Raw genomic sequence first — 18657 nt, 5'->3', positions numbered from 1 at the left:
AGCTTCTGTCCCCTTCCCTCTCCCTCCATCCCACTTCCATCCATCTTCCTGCCCCCTCATCTCCCCACCACTGCTGCTTTCCTGAACCAGCAGCAGTGACAGAAAACTGAAATCCAGCCATCATGGGATCTTCCTGCACCTACCCGCAGCTGCCAGCTCTGCCTTGGAACAAGGAAGTGATGTCAGAGGCGGCTGTCCAGCACAGGTAGATGCAGGAAGGTCCCGCAATAGCTGGATTTCAGTTTGCTGCTGCCACTGCCACAGGTTTAGAAGGTCCTCATGTTCCAGTTCTGGAATTCGTTGCCGGAGCATGTAGTGAAATCAGTTAGCTTAGAAGGGTTTAAAAAAGGTTTGGATAATTTCCTAAAAGAGAAGTCCATAGGCCATGGGACCTGGGTTGGCCACTGTTGGAAACAGGATACTGGGCTTGATGGATTTTCACTCTGTCCCAGTATGGCAATTCTTAAGACTTCCTACCAAAGGTGTACAGCCACGCAGTTTGTGAACACTGCTTCTAAGCTAACTGCTTTTACCTCATTCTCTAGCAAATACCAGAATTTAATTGTACCTTGAATGAAAAAATCTCTTCTCCAATTTGTTATAAATGTATTACTTTGTAACTTCATTGCGTGTCAAATAGTCCTTGAAGTTTTAGAAAGAGTAAACGTGAAATTCACATCTACCCATTCCATTCCACTCATTATTTTATAGACCTCTAGCCTATCTCCCCTTCACATATACCCTGGAAATCCTGAACCCCAGCCCCTTGGACCATTGGAAGGGGCTACCATCATGTTTAGCATTTAGTCTACTGTTACTACTATCTATCACTTATATAGCACTGAAAGGCATAAGCAGCGCTGTACATTTTGACATTTAATAGACAGTCTCTGCTCAGAAGAGCTTACATTAGATGGACAGACATGACATAAGGTTGGGGATGCAGAACCCAAGGTGAGAGGAGCTAGGAGTCGAAAGCACTCAAAGAGGTGGGCTTTTAACTGAGCCTTTAACACTTCCAGAGACAGAGCCCGCTGTAGGGATTTGGGCAGCTTGTTCCAAGCATATGGTGTAGCAAGGTAGAAGGGAAGGAGTCTGGAGTTGGCAGAGGAAGAGAAGGGCACAGATAGGAGGAACTTACCAGCTGAGTCTCCCAACAGTCCTGTCTCACTTCAGTTCATCTTATATTTTCTCTCTTCAAGACCAACTTAGGGCTGTGCCAGAGAATCAAATCATCCCAGGTCTTAATTTTTAAACAAGTTTTATTTCAATTAAGTTTATTGCTGCAATTAATGTTTGTTTTTTGTTTTGTTTTCTAATGGCAGCTGATCTTACAGCCCAAAACATGGTATTAGTAATTCCTGATTCATCCCACTGAAATTAGTACTATGAGTCCCACAATGCACCATAACAGGGCTGTCAGAAATTCAGGACTGGCCTAAAATCTCTGCCTCTGGGTAATTTGGCAGGTCTGTTTTGTACTGCTCTAGCGCTAGGCCACTCCCTATGCTTATGTACCCCGCTGCCTCCTCCTCTGTAGGGTATGAAATTTCAATTTTCAAGTTTCTTTATTTTTGATATACCATTTATCATACAGGTATCTAAATGGTTAACAGTAAAATAGAATATAAAAATAAAAAAATAGAAATAAAAACATGTTTAAACTAAAAGGAGGGAAGCACTTACACATTGACGTACATGATACAAAAGGGAAAAAATGAGGAGATGAAAATTAAATATATGAGAAGGGTATATAAGATGATGCGTAGCACAGCTCACCTCTGTCTGGGGAAGAGCATACTGTCCCTGGACTGTAAAGCCCTGCAAGAATCAGAGGAACATTTTATGTTGGAGGACACTAAGAAATTATAAAAGCTTTAGTACCAAATATCAAGCAAGTATCCTTAGTGAAGTCACCACCTTACTGTTCTTACCAGGTCATCACCTAACAATGAGGAGAAGGGGAGGTTTTATTATTTATTTATTAAATATTTTTAAAATGTCTATCCTACTTATAACCTAGGCGGGTCACAAATTTTAAACACATCATAAAATTAAAACACAAGTACTTTCTAGCACAAAGGCTGTATATTTTCCTCAAATTCTAGCCCCCCCCCCCCCAAAGCAGTATTTCAGCTTAGCCAACCCATAAAGTTTCTACAATATTTTACCCTAAAAAAATCCTTCCGCCCCTAATCCCTCTATCCTTCCTCGCCCCGACACCAACTACCACCAGATCTGCCCACAGACAAACTATCCTTCCCCTCTCTACACGGCATCCTCCACGCAGGTAAACTGGGTAGATCCCTCCTCTCCAAAATCACCGGCCTCTGGAACGACCTCACTGTCCCGCTGCGGAACCTGGACTCCCTCCAACTATTCCGAAAACAACTGAAAACCTGGCTTTTCTCTAGCATATAATAATCTCTTCTCCTGATTACATCCCCTCTTTTTATGCTTTGTAAACTCTTTCTCTTCTCTCTTCCCATATTTTTTTTTAAACTCTGTAAACCGTGTCGAGCTCCACTTCAGTGGAGAAGATGCGGTATATAAACCTAAGGCTTAGTTTAGTTTAGATAGGGGACAGGGAACTATATGGTTATGAATGAAATCTCATGGAATCCCACAGGATTTGATTGAGTTGGAAACCTAAAGCAGAGGAAGGAAGCTGCTGGGCACGAAAATATACAAATAAATTACTTCTCCCTATCGCAGCCTGCAAGCGTGGGGTGTGGGTTGTTGAAAGTAGTAGTAACATCACATACTTTTCATTTTGACTTCCAAGCTGGTATCCTTTTCATATGTATTTTTATGATGCTTTACTATGTTTTTTACATTGTATATCCGCTATAATAAAAAAACCCTTAGCGCACATGCGCACTTCAAAATCCGTGGGTCCGTGATGCCTCTACATGCACAGTACAACAAGCATGTGGAAGTACGCACACGGCGCTTTCCTCAGCGACGGTTGTGTTTTGCATGCAGCGGTTTCCCCTGCTGAAAACGTAGCCTGTGCGGGTGAGATTTTCGTGTAGCGGTTTCCCCAGCTGAAGAAAGGAGCCTGCGGCGAGCCCTGCCAAAGCTGGGAACCTGTGGCGGTTGAGGTTTTTGTGCGGTGGTTTCCCAAGCTGAAAAAAAGAACCTGCAGCTGCCCCTGTCAAATCTGCCTCCGAAAACAAGGGACACTTCTCAGATAAGCTTGCTTGGGGAAGGAAGCTATTTTGCTTTGTTTTGGGGAAAATAAGTGTGCTGGGGCAGCTGTGAACGATCTTTCATTGGTTTAGTGAAAGGAGGGTGTGCTGGGAAAGGGGAGCATTGAGCGATCTTGTTTGGGGGGGTGACCATAGCTCTTCGGCATTCTGAAGGAGCAGGAGGTAAAAGGGAGAATAGCTGCGATCGGACATCATGTCCTGAGCGAAACAGGGGGGGAGGTAAAAGTAAGGGAGAAGGGCTACTGCACAGGGGGGAGGTAAAAGGAAGGTAGTAGGGCTACTGCTGGACAGGGGGAGCAGGGAAGGGGTGCTGCTGGACAGGGGGAGGTAAAAGGAAGGGAGAAGAGCTACTGCTGGACAGGGGGAGCAGGGAAGGGGTGCTGCTGGACAGGGGAGAGGTAACAAAGGGAGAAGGGCTACTGCTGGACAGGGGGAGCAGGGAAGGGGTGCTGCTGGATGCCTACGTCTACACATCTATTCTAGCACCCATTAATGTAACAGGCTAAAAAACTAGTAGCAATAGAATGTTGGGTGAGGCAGCAATAAGGGGAATTGTATTGGTGTTTTAGAATTTATGTTCTTACGAGTCCCTTTTCTAAAGTTTAGCACGCACTAATGGACATTAACATGTGCTGAGCACCACTTGACATAGATATAAAATAGGATGTGTAGCATTTAGGCCTGGATTCTATAAATGCCAATGGCCACCTTAAAAACGGCCGATCACGTGTAAATCACGTTGATGGCGCTGTTTATAGAGCCGTGGCTTCGTAAAGGTAGGCGTCGGAAATGCAGGCCAGGATTTTCAAGGCCTACATTTCCAGCACTTACCCCTTACATGAATCGCACCTCTGGAGGCGATTTATGATGCCTAACGCCACTTCAGTGGTTAGCCATGCCTACAGTGGTGTTAGGCATTGTAAAATGCCTCCATTGGCGCGATACAAGTGCTGTTTCATAAGGCAACAGTAGGCACCTACATTTTTTCTCTTAAAATGCTTTTAGTTTTTATAAACTGCATTTTCAACTTCATTTATGTTCTGGTAGGATGCATAATGGCACCTAACTTAAGACGTTATTTGTAGAATATGGGCCCTACTGCATGTTAAGCTTTAGCAAAAGGTTCTTTAGATGTTTAAAAACTGTATAATATTTATTCACATTTGTTTTTATGTAAATTGCGTCCTTTAAGGATGCATACACTTAACGTCAGTCTCTTATTATACTGTACTGAATCTCCCCCCTCAGGTGATTCATGGGAACACAGAACAATCCTTATGTGGTTTACCTTTTCAGGAATATTATAGTTTTGCCCCCTACCCTCGCTGTTCATGTCCATCTCGCACTAAAATTCCTGCCCTTTTCCCTTTATGAGAACTGTAAACCACCTAGGTCAATTATCATAATGGGATAGTATTTGGATTAAAATTAAAATTAAATTAAATAACACTAGATTAGCGCAAAAGCACAGAGCTTGATTGATAATACCTTCTGCTGGACTTGTGTTCCATACTCTAGCTGTCTAGCAGCTCCCTGTTATTTTCAAAAGGGGGACACTCTAAAGAGCACAATCTTACCATATCAACATTTTCAATGAGATAAATTCAAATGTTCTTTTCACTGGATATTTTTATTCAGAGGCAGGGCGCTTGGAAGTCCTAAGGTCCCTCACGTATACAAATGATTGGATATTGTTTTCCTCTTATCACCCATATGTAATGTGAAAACAGTTCTTTTCTTACAGCACATTTATAAGCAGTGGGATTTGGGAGGGCCTTCAGGGGATTCAGTGAATCCCTTGCTCTACAGTCCTGCTGTTTTATTTTTTTGATTACTTTTTCTTTGATGCAGTTTGATTTGTTGAGTAGGCAGTCAAACTGCAAACAAAGTAAACCAAAAAGGAAAAAAAAAAGCAGGGCTCTTGGGCTGAGGATTCTCCGAACCCGCTGAAGGCCCTGACAGTATTGATCTGAATTTGTTTGGTTGAGCAGGCAACAAGCAGAAGCTGCTCAGCCAATCAAATTCAGAGCAGTGCCCCAAGGGCCTTTTAAGGGGTGGGGCGAATCTCCTGAAGACCCCGACTGCACACCACTGTGTCATCCAATGGCATAGTAAAGGGGGAGGGGGCTTGGACCGCTCTGGGTCTTTGTCTTTGCAGGGGGCACCGGCGCCTCTTCTTCTCTCTGCCCTTGCGCACCTCTTTAAACATGTGCCATCGCCAAGTGCCATCTTTCACTTGCTGCTTGTAGTCACGGGACCAGTACGTCACGTCAGAAGGGAGCCAAGGCCAGCGTAAGATGCCGCTCGCACTGGTGAACATTTCAAGAGGTATGTGGGAGGCGGGGGCACTCAAGCAGCGGGGAAGAGTTGGGGGTGCTCAAGTGGCAGGGAAGAGCGGGGGCATATGGTGTGACGATGCTGGGCACCACCACCCCAAGTGCCAACCTCCTTTGCTACACCACTGGTGTCATCACATGTTCATACTAGGTACTGCCCCTCTGTAGGAAGGCTCTGCTGTATACTCTTCACCCATTAGCGAAGGAAGCACATTTCAGCATTCCTGTTAGTAATCCAGATGTTCTTACCTGGTTCCCTGAGAAGAGAATGGTGCCCAAAGATAAGCTTGGGCGGTACGGGATTGTGGCTCCTTTTGGAGGAGACTGCAAGAAAGAAAAGGAGATTCCTGCCATTCATAAACATGAACTTGCCTGGACCCACCACCTGCATTAAGCCAAGCTATCAACCACGATAAGATGTTCTGAGCCAGAAAACAGATCCTGCAGGACCAATTAGGACCCAGGCTCAGAGATAGACTGCATCTTTTTTTGCAGTGTTCCAAAAGGGCTTGGAGAGGCTTCAAACTGTTGGCCTAGCATGCGTATGGGGAGCAAGAAGAAGCAGTTGAGCACATACTGCTTTCCATTTTGGCCAGTCTCAGCTGTATAATAGGGTTCTGAAAAGCCTCCTCTCAATCGGGTTGGGCAGGAGACAATGTGCACATGTGCGGATTGCCTCCTGCCAACCAAAGCAGGCAGCGGGAAGTGGAACTAGGGCAGGACTGGGGCAGAGATGGGCGGGCCTGGGGAGGGAGATCTAGGGTGTCTGGATTTTAAAATCGTAAAATCTGACAACCCCATGAAAGATGCAATTGTGATGTAAAATATACATTACAAAGGTTCATCATTATGATTAATGAATACAGTACAGAAATAGGCTACTGAGTCACACAGACCCTGGAAGAAACAGAGAGATGTCAAAGAGAAAACAGGTTACAAGGTACCTCCAGAATCACGGCACAGATTTGTCTCACGCACTGGATCACGGCATCGGGTGTGCCAGAGACGGTGACAGCACGTTCGGTGGAGTTGGGAAGCAGGTCTCCTGCCACCTGGACCTGCGCCCCTGTGTTCTGGAATGAGAATAAAGGGAGAAGAGTGTCAGGGAGATGGGTGTGACTTGGTACAAGGGGCAAGAGAAGGGGTGAAGAGTAAAGCATGCGACTTCACTACCCATAACCATGGATGAGAATTACCCTATAGGGGAGGGGAAAAGATGTGTCTTAAAATGCAGGGGTTTACCCTTCCTTAGTACCAGAGCAGAAGAAATTATTCATTAGTTGCCATAAGATCTGAACCTCAGAGCAGCAATCTCACCCACTAATTGACTGGAGAAGGCAGATTGCAGTGCCCGGGCTGAGCCATTTTCAAAGCAGTTTCTGAAGCAAAAAGCATTTTACCCAGACAAATAGGGTGCCGGAAGCTGCCCTCACTCAAGGTGGCTGAAAATTTGTGCCCTGACTTTTTACCACATTCGGAGGAGGCATTTTTGAGGATGCATCTTTGCACATACTCTTCCAGCAGTCACGGGCAGGACAATTCTATAATTCTAGATCTCCCTTTCATGGCTGAGGGGAACATATGATTGAAGTCGACAAAATCTAGGCATGGTTAGGGGCCAATTTTGGATGAAGTTTGGGCATGGATAGACTTGGGTGCACTTATTGAAGCCAAGAAAACCCTGGCCTAAATGGCACTTCGCCTAAGGATTCAACACTTAGCGGATAATTGACGTCTCCACCGAATGGTGCCTAGGAGTTAGATGCCATTTAGAGAATCAGAGCTTATCTAGGCACCTTAGGCCCCCTTTTATTATGCTGCGTTAGGGATTTTATCGCGGGCCGCTGCAATAAAAGCTCCGACGCTCAAAGAAATTCTATGAGCGTCAGAGCTTTTACCGCGATAAAAACCCTCTAACGCAGCTTGATAAAGGGGAGGGCCTTAATTTTTTTAAGTGGTTTAATCAGTGCTGATAATTGAAAGTGTCATTAAATACCAATTACAAAAACATTTTTTAAAAATTAGCCAGTAGGCGCCTACCACTTCAAGGTAGGTGTCTATGCCAAGGCATGTACTAGTAAGTAGGCATGGTTAGGGGTGGACTCGGACTGGATTTGAGGCGGTTTGGGTGTGGATTGACTTAGGTGCCCTCATTTAAGCCAAGAAAACCATGGCCTAAATGGCTGTGCACTTACCAGTGTCTAAGACTACTTACCCCCTCTTCTACAAAGCCGCGCAGTAATGGGACCAAAGCCCATAGAGATTTAAAGGGCTTCAGGACTATTGGTGCGTGGCAGCCGCTAGTATGACTTTGTAGAAGAGGGAGTTAGGCGCTGCTTGGTGTGATTCTATAAATGGTGCCTAGCGGATGATTGACAACCGCACCGAACGGCGCCTAGGAGTTAAACACTAACTGCCTTGAGTGAATTGACTCCCCAATCATTAGTACCAGGATAGAAGCTTTCAATAAACAATAAATCCATATAAACAAATATTTATAGAATTGGGGCCTTATCGCATGGCACTACATGGTGTTGACAGAGGAACTTAGAAGATCCTTAAAAACACAACTGTTTGTCACTGCTTATTTATATGGTCTGACTCACTTTGATCAAAGATTTATTGTCAATTTAAATCTTGATGTCCGATTGTCCTTTATTGTTTGAAGTATTAGGTATGTTTGATCTTAAAACCGCCTAGGGCTAGTCGATATAGAAATTTTAAAAATAAATAAGTAAATAAAATAATAGAATTGCCCTTTAGGACCATGCTGTTCATTCACAGCTCTCACAAATGGGCCAGCTTTTTAGAATACCCCTAATAAATATGCATGATCTATGCAAATCTCTCTTGAATATTCATAAGGACATAAGAATTGCCGCTGCTGGGTCAGACCTGTGGTCCATCGTGCCCAGCAGTCCGCTAACGCAGCGGCCCTTAGGTCAAAGACCAGTGCTCTATTTGAGTCTAGCCTTACTTATGTATATTCTGTTCCAGTAGGAACCTATCAAACCTCGTCTTGAATCCCTGGAGGGTGTTTTCCCCTATAACAGCCTCCGGAAGAGCGTTCCAGATTTCTACCACTCTCTGGGTGAAGAAGAACTTCTTTACGTTTGTATGGAATCTTTTCCCTTCTAACTTTAGCGAGTGCCCTCTCGTTCTCTTCACCTTGGAGTGGGTGACAGTCTCTTTCTCTACTAAGTCAATTCCCTTCAATATCATTAGAGATATCCTGAAAACCTGACCTATTAGTGGCTCTTGAGGACTGGAAGTGAAGTCTAAGACTCTAGGGGTAGCAGGGAAAGGCCCTATCCAGAAGAAGGCAAGCTACAGCAATAAGGAGTGAGGAAAGATCCAGGGAAATGGAAGTCAAGAGGTGAAGAGATGAGAAGGAATGGTTGGGAACGATCCAGAATCGCCTTCAGCCTGCAATTGAATGGCTACAATATAATAACCTGCATTATCAGGCTCCCGTCTTACCTCCCGGATCTCTTTGATTTTGGAGCCTGCTTTGCCGATGACAGAACCACACTGGCTGGCTGGGATGACTAGCCTTAGAGTTACAGGTGGTTTCGAAACAGGACTGCCGTTGGGGGGCCCTGCACCGAGGTCCTGAAAGAGAAAAGTTTTAGAAATAAGAAAGCGTTGGAAACTAAGGATCATGTGATCCACGCCATGCGCTGGTTTGCTTCTGCTGACTGTGCGTCAGCTTCCACGTAAGATCTCTTCCATCTCCAGGCCACTAAATCATTTGCTGATTTCAAGTTTACCTCATTTACCACCTTCCCCCACTGTTTACAAAACTGCGCTAATGTTTATAGCACTGGTCGCAGCGGTAACAGCTTCAATGCTCAAAACCACACTACAGTTTTGTAAAAGGGGAGGAGGGTTATTGTATTTGTTTATTTATATCTGGTCATTTTGCTATTAAGATGTCATCAAAACTAAGTTTTACGTTGAACTGTACATGGTTGAATCTCTTCATAAAGGTGGTTAATAAATCCCAATAAATAAATATCGTTCTTGGGATCATTTATAAAGCTCTTTAGATTGTTATGTATTATATATCAGAAATGTTCCTTTTTTCTTCGGTCAAAAAATCAGATCGGTGCAGACCCACATGGTCTTAGTGCATCTAGGCCTTAATGCAAGTTATAATCAGGTACACAAAGAAGACTTGCAGTCTGAATACAAAGAAAAGAAAGAAGATTCTTGCCTTGGAATATGTGAACAACAACAAAGTAAAGGCAAGAAAGATGTCTGTGCAACCTTGTAATTTATTTCAATAAATAAGCATTGACGCAATCAGTCTCTAAAAAGAGCCTCTATGCGTAAAATAGCAGTTGTCCGTTAGAACACAGTCCTGTTGGAACGAAGTCTTTGTAGGATCAAAGTCTCGACTTGGAACCCAGTTTTGGCATTTAAAAATGCCTTTCTGTTGCTTTAATGTGATAACATACATTAGTGTCCCCTGATGAAGGCATTTTCAAATGCCAAAACTGGGGTCCAAGTCGGGACTTTGATCCTACAAAGACTTCGTTCCAACAAGACTGTTTTAACGGACCACTACTATTTTACGCATAGAGGCAGCCGGGTGCTCTAACCACTAGGCTACTCCTCCATTCTTACATGAACACCCACTTTGAATCCTTTGGAGAACAAAAGCAAATATTTCTCGCAAACTTCTTTGTATTAGATTTTAAAAAAAATCTCATTCTAGACAATGGGCTAGATTCACTAACCTGCCCGATCATGACCGATCTGTATCTGATCCGGGCAGGTCTGATGGATTCAGACATCGGCAATATTCTAATGGGGGCAATTGGAGGAACGCCCCCATATGCCAGCACAGATTGCTAGTGTGCGATCCTGACGCATGCGCAGACCATCTGTAGATGGTCTGCACATGCGTCTAAGACCCGTCTGAGCCACGACTTTTTTTTTTTTTTAACTTTTACTTACTTTTAGTAGCCCAGCAAGCCTGTGGTTTTAACCTGCTTTAAACCCACGGGTTAAAACCATGGGCTCGCAATGTGGGAAAGGGCAGGAGAGATTCGGGGAAGAGCAGGGTGGCGATTCAGTAGAGAGCAGGGCAGCAATTCGGGGCGGCAGGCAAGAGAGATTCGGGGCAGCAGAGAGCAGGGCAGAAATGGAGCTGGAGAGTTGGAAAGGACGTTTGCGACTGGTCCCCAGCAGCCGCTTCTTGGGTTGATTGGCCAGCCTAGTCGGATCGTGAAATATTTTTTGTGAATCACATCCCTGCCTACTTTGCATGCTGTTCCCCTCATTTGTATGCGCGGATCGGAATCGGATCAGCAGAGAGGTAAGTGAATTGAGCCAGAGTAAAATCAGGTCATAAAGGGGTTGCAAACCAATTGGTGCACGATTGTTTTTTTTTAGTGAATCTAGCCCAATGTCAAATTACTTGGTGCCCTCAGCTTTTATCAGCCGCTCCCCAAAAGGTATAAAAGAAAGCAATCTCCTTGGTTCCACCCTCTGCTATGTTTCTGTCCCCTTTCATGTATGACTCATAATACCTCTTCTAATTTGAAGGCTATCATTGAGAAGGCCCTGAAGACTGCATCAGTAGACCCAGTGATTGTGGTGATCCTTTCGGGACTGGAGCCCTCAGAAATAGTGACCCGAGCACTGCTCTGAAAGAAAACAAAAGGGAAAGTGGATGAATACTAGACATTAAATCCAAATAAGTGCAGAAATACAAGCTTACCCCTTCCCCTTTTATGAAGCCACATTAGGGTTTTTTATTGCTGGCCATGGCAGTAAAAGTTCCAATGCTCATAGAATTCCTATGAGCATCAGAGCTTTTACCACCACGGCCAATGATAAAAAACCCTCTAATGTGGCTTCATAAAGGGGGGGGGCTGGGGTTAATTTGCCATGAATCATGAAAAATATAGCTTTCTTCTATCTTTCTCTCATGTTTAAGAAATACAGCTGAAACTTACACTGATGGTCAAGACTCACCTTGGTTAATTCATGTGAATTCAAAGCAAAGTAACGATAAAAGCTTTTAATATGTAGATGGAAATGAATTGGAAAGAGCAGAGATAAAATTAGAGCAGAGCAGAGATAAAATTAACAAGTAAACTGGCAAGAGGAGAGACAAAGATAGAGAGAGTATGAGAAGGGAGAGAGAGGAGACGCTGTTCTCCTTACTTCTTCCCGTATTCGTTTTACTGTTTCTCCTTTCTGCAGATAAGAAATAAAATGAATGAGACTCACTAAACTAGAAAGAAAACAGGAGCAAATGATACAATTATAGTAAGAAAATAAAGTTTACCTTTCCTATGATACTGCCAACTTCCTACAAACCAAATGAAACATTGATGATTAGACATAGCATAAGCACTACAAAGCGGCAAAGCAATTGTAAAGTTTGTTTATTACGCATTCGATACCCCACTAGTATAGGTCATAGCATCTTACAATAGTAAATAAAATAAAACAATTAAAAATTAATTAAAAAGAAGGAATGCCATTAATAAATAGGAAAGTCAAAACAATCACTCAAGAGATACATCCATTCATTAAAACATTCCTAATATTTATACTATGTTTGCCTGTGTCTGCTCTCCCTCTAGGACAGATGAAAGTCACAAGTATCAATGCTTGCCGAGATGAAACTAACAGACCTCTTCAATCAACAAGTCTATCGCAATCCTTTATATTTCTCATATGAAAAACTATTTGGACCCCTCATAGGATGAAGAGATCGAACCTCATTAAAGATTTCTGTTGGCATTACTCTTCATCACAAGGAATGTTATCACATGATCTTCAAATGCTCTAAAATTCAATCTTTCTGGAATAAGATATGGTCAACTATTAAATTAATTGCTAACTGTTCAAATGATCTTTCATTTGACATCATCATTATGCGCTCCTTACATTCTTGTTTTGAAAAGTGTTCCTGTGACCTGAAGATATTGATATCAAGATTTCAGTAGGGAAAGGCACATGGGATCTCTCAGAGAGATAATGGTTACTGCAGATGGACAGACTAGATGGGCCATTTGGCCTTTATCTGCCGACTGCTGTCATGTTTCTGTGTTTCTATGTATCCAACAAGTACTACAAAATTGTACTGCTGGACCACACCTAGACCCCTGGCCAGAGTTTAATTACATGTTGTGTGAAGAAATATTTTCTCCGAATTGTTTTAAATCTACTACTTAGTAGCTTCATCGCAGGTCCCCTAGTCCTAGTATTTTTGGAAAAAATGAACAAGTAATTCACATCTACCTTTTCTACTCAACTCAGTATTTTATAGACCTCCATCATATCACCCCTGAGCCTTCGTCTCCAAGCTGAAGAGCCCTAGCTGCATTAACTTTCCTCGTAGGGAAGTCCCATTCCTTTTATCATTTTTGTCACGCTTCTCTGTACCTCTTCTAGTTCCACTATTTTTATTTTTTTTTCAATACAGCAACCAGAATTTTTTTTAAATACAGCAACCAGAATTTGAGGTGCTGCTGTACCATAAAGCGATACAAGGGCATTATAACATTTTCATCTTTGTTTTCCATTCCTTTCCGGAAAATTCCTAACATTCTATTTGCTTTCTTAGCCACCGCCACACATTGAGCTGAGGGTTTCAACGTATCCTCAACAACAATAATAATAATAATAATTTATTCTTGTATACCGCCATACCCAGCGAGTTCTAGGCGGTTCACATCAATTAAGATCCGCGATGACACGCGGATTTACATTTATCAGAGTTGCAGGCAGAGATGAGGGTGAGGTTAGAAGGGAGGAGAGAAAGAGGGGGTAGAGGGTTTATTGCGGGAGGGGGGGGGAAAGGGTCTTGTTTGCGGAATAGGTGAGTTTTGAGTAATTTTCTGAAGCCGAGGTAAGTAATTTTCTGAAGCCGAGGTAGACAATGACACTTAGATCCTTTTCTTGGGCAGTAACTTCTAACATACAACCTTGCATCACATAGCTATTGTTCAGGAAGGGAAATATAAATGATATTTCCTCAATAAACCAAATGAAACAGTAAAACTGGGAAGAGGATTTTGCTATTGCAAACCTTGTTATACAAACGGATCATTTCATCTTAAATTTTGCTGTTCAGTGAACATTGCTCCTGATGCTCATAAGAACTCTGAGTGTCGGGAGCAGCGCAGAGCTTTCAGAGTGCCGGCCTGCACTAAAAATTGCAATCACGGTTTTGTAGTAGGGGTGTAAATTAATTAAATTTAATTAAATTGCAGAAGAGCTTCTTACTGTGGCCAAGTGAGGCAAATGCTCCAATGCTCATTGAATTCCTATGAGCGTCGGAGCATTTACCTCACCGGCCCACGGTAAGAAGCTCTTCCACAGTTTAGTAAAACCCAGTGCTGATAAATAAAAATAAATGTGAATAAATAATAAAAAGCTATGATAAAAGGAACAAATAGTAAAAACTACTGGGAATAAATGTCCTTCCTAGCATAATACTTAGCAAATTAGGGAGAATGACGGACACTGAAACTTTTGAGTATCAAGCAGCATTGACTTGGAATGCATTGCCATTGAAAATTAGATCTCAAAATAATGATATGAGTTTTTTGGAAAGGAGAAAGGGAATGGGGACTTCTATGCTGCCTTTTTGTCGCTTTGGCATTTCTATAGTGCTACCAGACATACGCAGTGCTGTACAAAGTCACAAAGAAGACAGTCCCTGCTCGAAAGAGCTTACACTCTAAATAGACAAGACAAACAAATGGATACAGTTAAAAGGAACGGTTAATCTGGTGGCTGGGTTGGAGGGCAGAGGGGAATACAGGACAATCAAGCCGTTGTGACATCACTGATGAGGTTGGCTCTTATTGGTGGATTGAGGAATTATGACATCACAATACCAGCTCTGCTTCCCAAAGACTAATACTCTTCACACTACTACTACTATTAATTATTTCATTAGCGCTACAGACGTACGCAACACTGTACAGAGTCAAAGAAGATGGCAGTCCGTGCTCGAAAGAGCTTACAATCTAAATAGACAAGACAGAGAAACAGGATGTCATGGATACAGTTAAAGGGAACAGTTAATCTGCTGGCTTGGTTGGTGGACAGAGAAGTAGGGTTAAGGATTGAAGGCTATGTCAAAAAGGTGGGTTTTGAGTCTGCTTTTAAACAAGATAAGGGAAGGGGCTTGGTGAACAAACTCGGGTAATTTATTCCAGTAATAGGGGGCAGCTAGATGAAAGGAACGAAGTCTGGAATTGGCAGTGGAGGAGAAGGGTAAAGCTAAGAGCAGATAATCTAAAGAACAGAGTTCTCTGGGAGGTGTATAAGGAGAGAGAAGAGAGGAGAGATATTGAGGGTCAGCAGAATGAACACACTTGTAGGTATGCAATAGGAGTTGAACATTCATTCTAAACGCAATTGTGTTTCCTAGAAATGTCTAGATTCTCTTTTTGTGATCTGTGTAAGGCCGTCTTTGGTAATTTGCAGAATAGAAGTTTCATTTGTATTGCCCTAACCTTGATCCTAATGCAAAGGATAACTCTATTTAAAGCCTCCGTATTACATCTGTTAACTATAATTTTATAATTTAGAGATATTTAAATGCTTCCAAGCAATAAATGCACAGGGGTTAAGCCTCTTTCAATAGAAAGAGGGATCATAGAATAAGGTGAAAGAAAGTAGCCATTGAAGGAAATATTTCTTTATAGAAAGGATGGCAGATGCATGGTATAAGCTTCCAGAGGGGGTAGAGATGAGAATTGTAGCTGAAAGCATGGAACAAACGCAGAGGACTTCTATGAGAGAGGGGAAGGGATTGTAGGACATAGTAGTTGATGTAGATGGGCAGACTGGATAGGGCAGGCCATATAGTCTATATCTGCAATCATGTTCTATATTTCTACGTATGTAATTCTAGTCACTGCCCTATACAATACCCCATCCTTAACTCAGCTTTTAATCCTAACTCTGTACTTTTCCATGTTACCTTTAACCCTAATCCTAAACCAAGCCCTGAACTTTAACCCTATTTCAAACTTTAAACCTAACCTCACACATCTGTAACCTTTCCCCATATTTAGGATTGCCAAATTTTCCACATCCTATTCCCACAAGCTCTGTCCTTGTCCCTGCCCCATTCCTGCAAGCTCTGTCCTCATATGAACAAGCCTCGAGAACTTTAAAATCAAAAGTGTTTGAGGCTTGTGCGGTTAAGGTGGAACTTGCAGGAATGGGACAGTTGTGCCCAACTTCCTTTAAGAGGACATGTCTTCCTTTGACATCTTCAGCTATACCCTCCAGTCATTGTTAATGTGTGTTTAGTAACTAAAAGCCTTTTACACATTTGCTGTGATTAAATATTTAAATATCTCATTAGCAAAGGTAGCAACCATGTTTATTTTTTGTGTCCTCCTTTTGTCTCTGTAAATACGATAATCCTACCCAGACTAGAATCCTATCCCTTATCTGACAGTCCAATAAAAGGCAAGGGAGACGTTTCATTCCACCAATGACAGAGTCTTTATTTCATGACAGAGACCTTGCTCAAAAATATTGTCCCAACGAGGATCCTAGTTTCGGAGTAATCGATACGCCTTCCTCAGGGGGGCATTCTTGTAGAGCGCTCTGAGAACGCTGAGGAGTAATAGCTCGTGTAACAACTGAAAAGAGCACTCTGTTATATGAGATTACTCCTCAGCATTCTCAGAGCGCTCTACAAGAGTGCCCCTGAGGAAGGCATTGTGTGCAGGCAATGGATAGCCTCTGGCAGGTTTACAGCAGCAGATGAAGTGGTAAAATAGGCCTCTTTAATAATAATTTTATTCTTATATACCGCCAAAGCTGTAGTAGTTCGAGGCGGTTTACAACAAAGAGTTGGACAATGTACAATGTAAAGTCATCCAAAAACAGGTGAGCAGAATACAGAGGTAAGGCATAAGAGATCTTGGGAAATAAGAGGTAAGGCATAAGAGGTCTTAGGTTACAAATCAGTTAAACAGGTTTGTTATTACTAATTTTCTGAAACTTAGAAAGGAAGAGGAGTGTGATAATATTACACAGCCAATCGTTCAGTTGACCTGCTTGGAAAGCAAGAGTTTTGTTCAAGAATCTTTTGTAACGGCAGGTCTTTAGTGTCGGATGGTTAAACAGATGAACTCTGCGTGTGGGTCTGGATGAACAATCTAAGTTAAAATGGGGAACCAAGTATATGGGGGCCAAACCAAGAATGGATTTGAAACAGAGACAGGCAAATTTGAACAGCACTCTTGCTTCCAGGGGCAGCCAGTGGAGTTTTTGGTAGTAGGGAGTTATTTGTTCCCATTTTTTTTTAACCCAAAGATCAATCAGATTGCCAAATTTTGGATGATTCGGAGTCTTTGAATGTTTTTTTTGAAAGACCCCAGATAAATGTTATAGCAGTCAAGTAAGCTTAGAATGGAGGATTGCACCAGTAAGCGGAATGAGATTGTATCGAAGTACATTCGGATGGTTCTTAGTTTCCATAATGTTGAGAAGCCTTTTCTGACCAGTGTCACTCCCAGAATTTAAGGTAGAGGGAGATGCAGCAGTGGTGAGGCAATGAAGCTGTGCCTCCTGCAGGAGAAAAAGAGGGAAGCCTGGTAGCTGATGAGGCAGTGGAATCATAGACCAGGAAGGGAAAAGCTTTAAGAGCCAGAGCACCCAGCAGAGCAGCAGAGACGCAGCACAGCTCATCAGTGGCATAGCGAGGGTGAGAGGCGCCCCCTGCTCCTTCCCCAGTCCACCCTACCGCATATACGCCCCCCTTCCCTTCCCCTATACCTCTAGTTGTTCACTGCCACGAGCAACTAGAACTTCAACGTGCTCCTCGTGATCCCGTCGTCTCTCCTGCTGACATCACTTCTTATACGCGGCACCAGGAAGTGACGTCAGCGAGAGAGACGATGCAGTCACGAAGAGCACGTTAAAGTTGCTGCTCACAGCAGTGAACTAGAGGTATGGGGAAGGGAAAGTGGTGTGCGTGTGGTGAGGGGAAGAGGCGGGGCAAAGAGGAGGAGAGGTGCTGGCGCCCAGGGAGGACCACCCCTCCCTCCCCACCTACTATGCCACTGCCTGGGACTTCCCTAAGGAATGCAAGACTATAAGTTCATGTGTGCAGTAGAGTAAACCCAGGACTAGTTCAGCTTGCCAGGCAAAGCTGGAACTAGTTTGCTGTTCTAAGATCCTTTTTACAAAGCCACAGTGCTGCCACAGAAAATGCATGAAAACCCATTCCGATCCTATGACCTTTGGTGCATTTGACTTGACAGCATTATTACTGTGGCTTTGTAAAAGGAGCCCTAAGTGTGATAGCATGGAAAACCAAGCTCTGAAAACTGTAGCTGGGGACCCCCATCCCACTTTAACTAATATTTCTGATTTGGCAGTATCTCAGAGATTTTCAACTTCTTGGCAGTTTGCAGCAACACAGCTAGACGCCTCGCTATGATATCACTGATTATATCATAACAATTCCAGCGTAATAATCCTACTGATGCAACACAAGGTTCAGTCCTGTAAGGCTCTGGCAAGTTTCCAGCAGCTCTTCCGTTCAGTGCTGCCGTCAACAGAGACACAGAGCATGACATTATAGCAGCAGTCTGTAAGGTAAGATGATATGCATATGATTTTAGATTTCAACAATATTTAGGCAGTAGACAGTGTCAAAGTCTTCATGCCCTGGGCTCCAAGGTCATCGTTTTCCCTTTCAAATCCATCAATTCCTGATCGCTCAGTCTATTTTGTCTACATTTCTATCTCATTCCCTCCACTATGACAGTAGAGTTTGCTTGTGTAGGACTCATTGGGAGCTGGAGAGAAGGAACTCCAGGCCCTTGCCATTGTGGAAAGTGGTCGTGCTAAGTGTCATCCATGTCCCAGGTTGCAACCATGCAGTTCTATGTGAGACTGGCAAACAGCACAAATCATCTTGGGTTCACATTACTACTACTACTTATCACTTATAATGCTGAAAGGAGTATTTAGCACTGTACGTTTTGACATTTGTAGACAGTCCCTGCTCAGAAGAGCTTACAATCTAACTTGGACTGACAGACATGGCATATAGGGTTCGGGATGCAGAAACCAAGGTGAGAGGTGGGCTGACATTTCTAGAT

The 18657-nt window shown here is 43.0% G+C and overlaps 1 protein-coding gene across 7 annotated transcripts in view; it reads right to left on the bottom strand.

Moving 5' to 3' along the window:
• Positions 1 to 18657, bottom strand: part of PCBP4 (poly(rC) binding protein 4) — a 120633-nt gene that overhangs the window by 16026 nt on the left and 85950 nt on the right. For all 7 annotated transcript variants that reach the window (XM_033926198.1, XM_033926195.1, XM_033926197.1 and 4 more), the window contains 7 exons: positions 11850 to 11873; positions 11726 to 11758; positions 11086 to 11202; positions 9029 to 9160; positions 6493 to 6621; positions 5798 to 5872; positions 1780 to 1821 (listed from right to left, as the gene is read on the bottom strand). In XM_033926198.1, the coding sequence (XP_033782089.1) occupies positions 1780 to 1821; positions 5798 to 5872; positions 6493 to 6621; positions 9029 to 9160; positions 11086 to 11202; positions 11726 to 11758; positions 11850 to 11873 (552 nt within the window). The remainder of the gene's footprint in view (positions 1 to 1779; positions 1822 to 5797; positions 5873 to 6492; positions 6622 to 9028; positions 9161 to 11085; positions 11203 to 11725; positions 11759 to 11849; positions 11874 to 18657) is intronic.

Source organism: Geotrypetes seraphini, chromosome 17 (genome assembly GCF_902459505.1).
Source record: "Geotrypetes seraphini chromosome 17, aGeoSer1.1, whole genome shotgun sequence".
NCBI lineage: Eukaryota > Metazoa > Chordata > Amphibia > Gymnophiona > Dermophiidae > Geotrypetes > Geotrypetes seraphini.
This window is presented reverse-complemented; position numbering and strand designations above follow the sequence as displayed.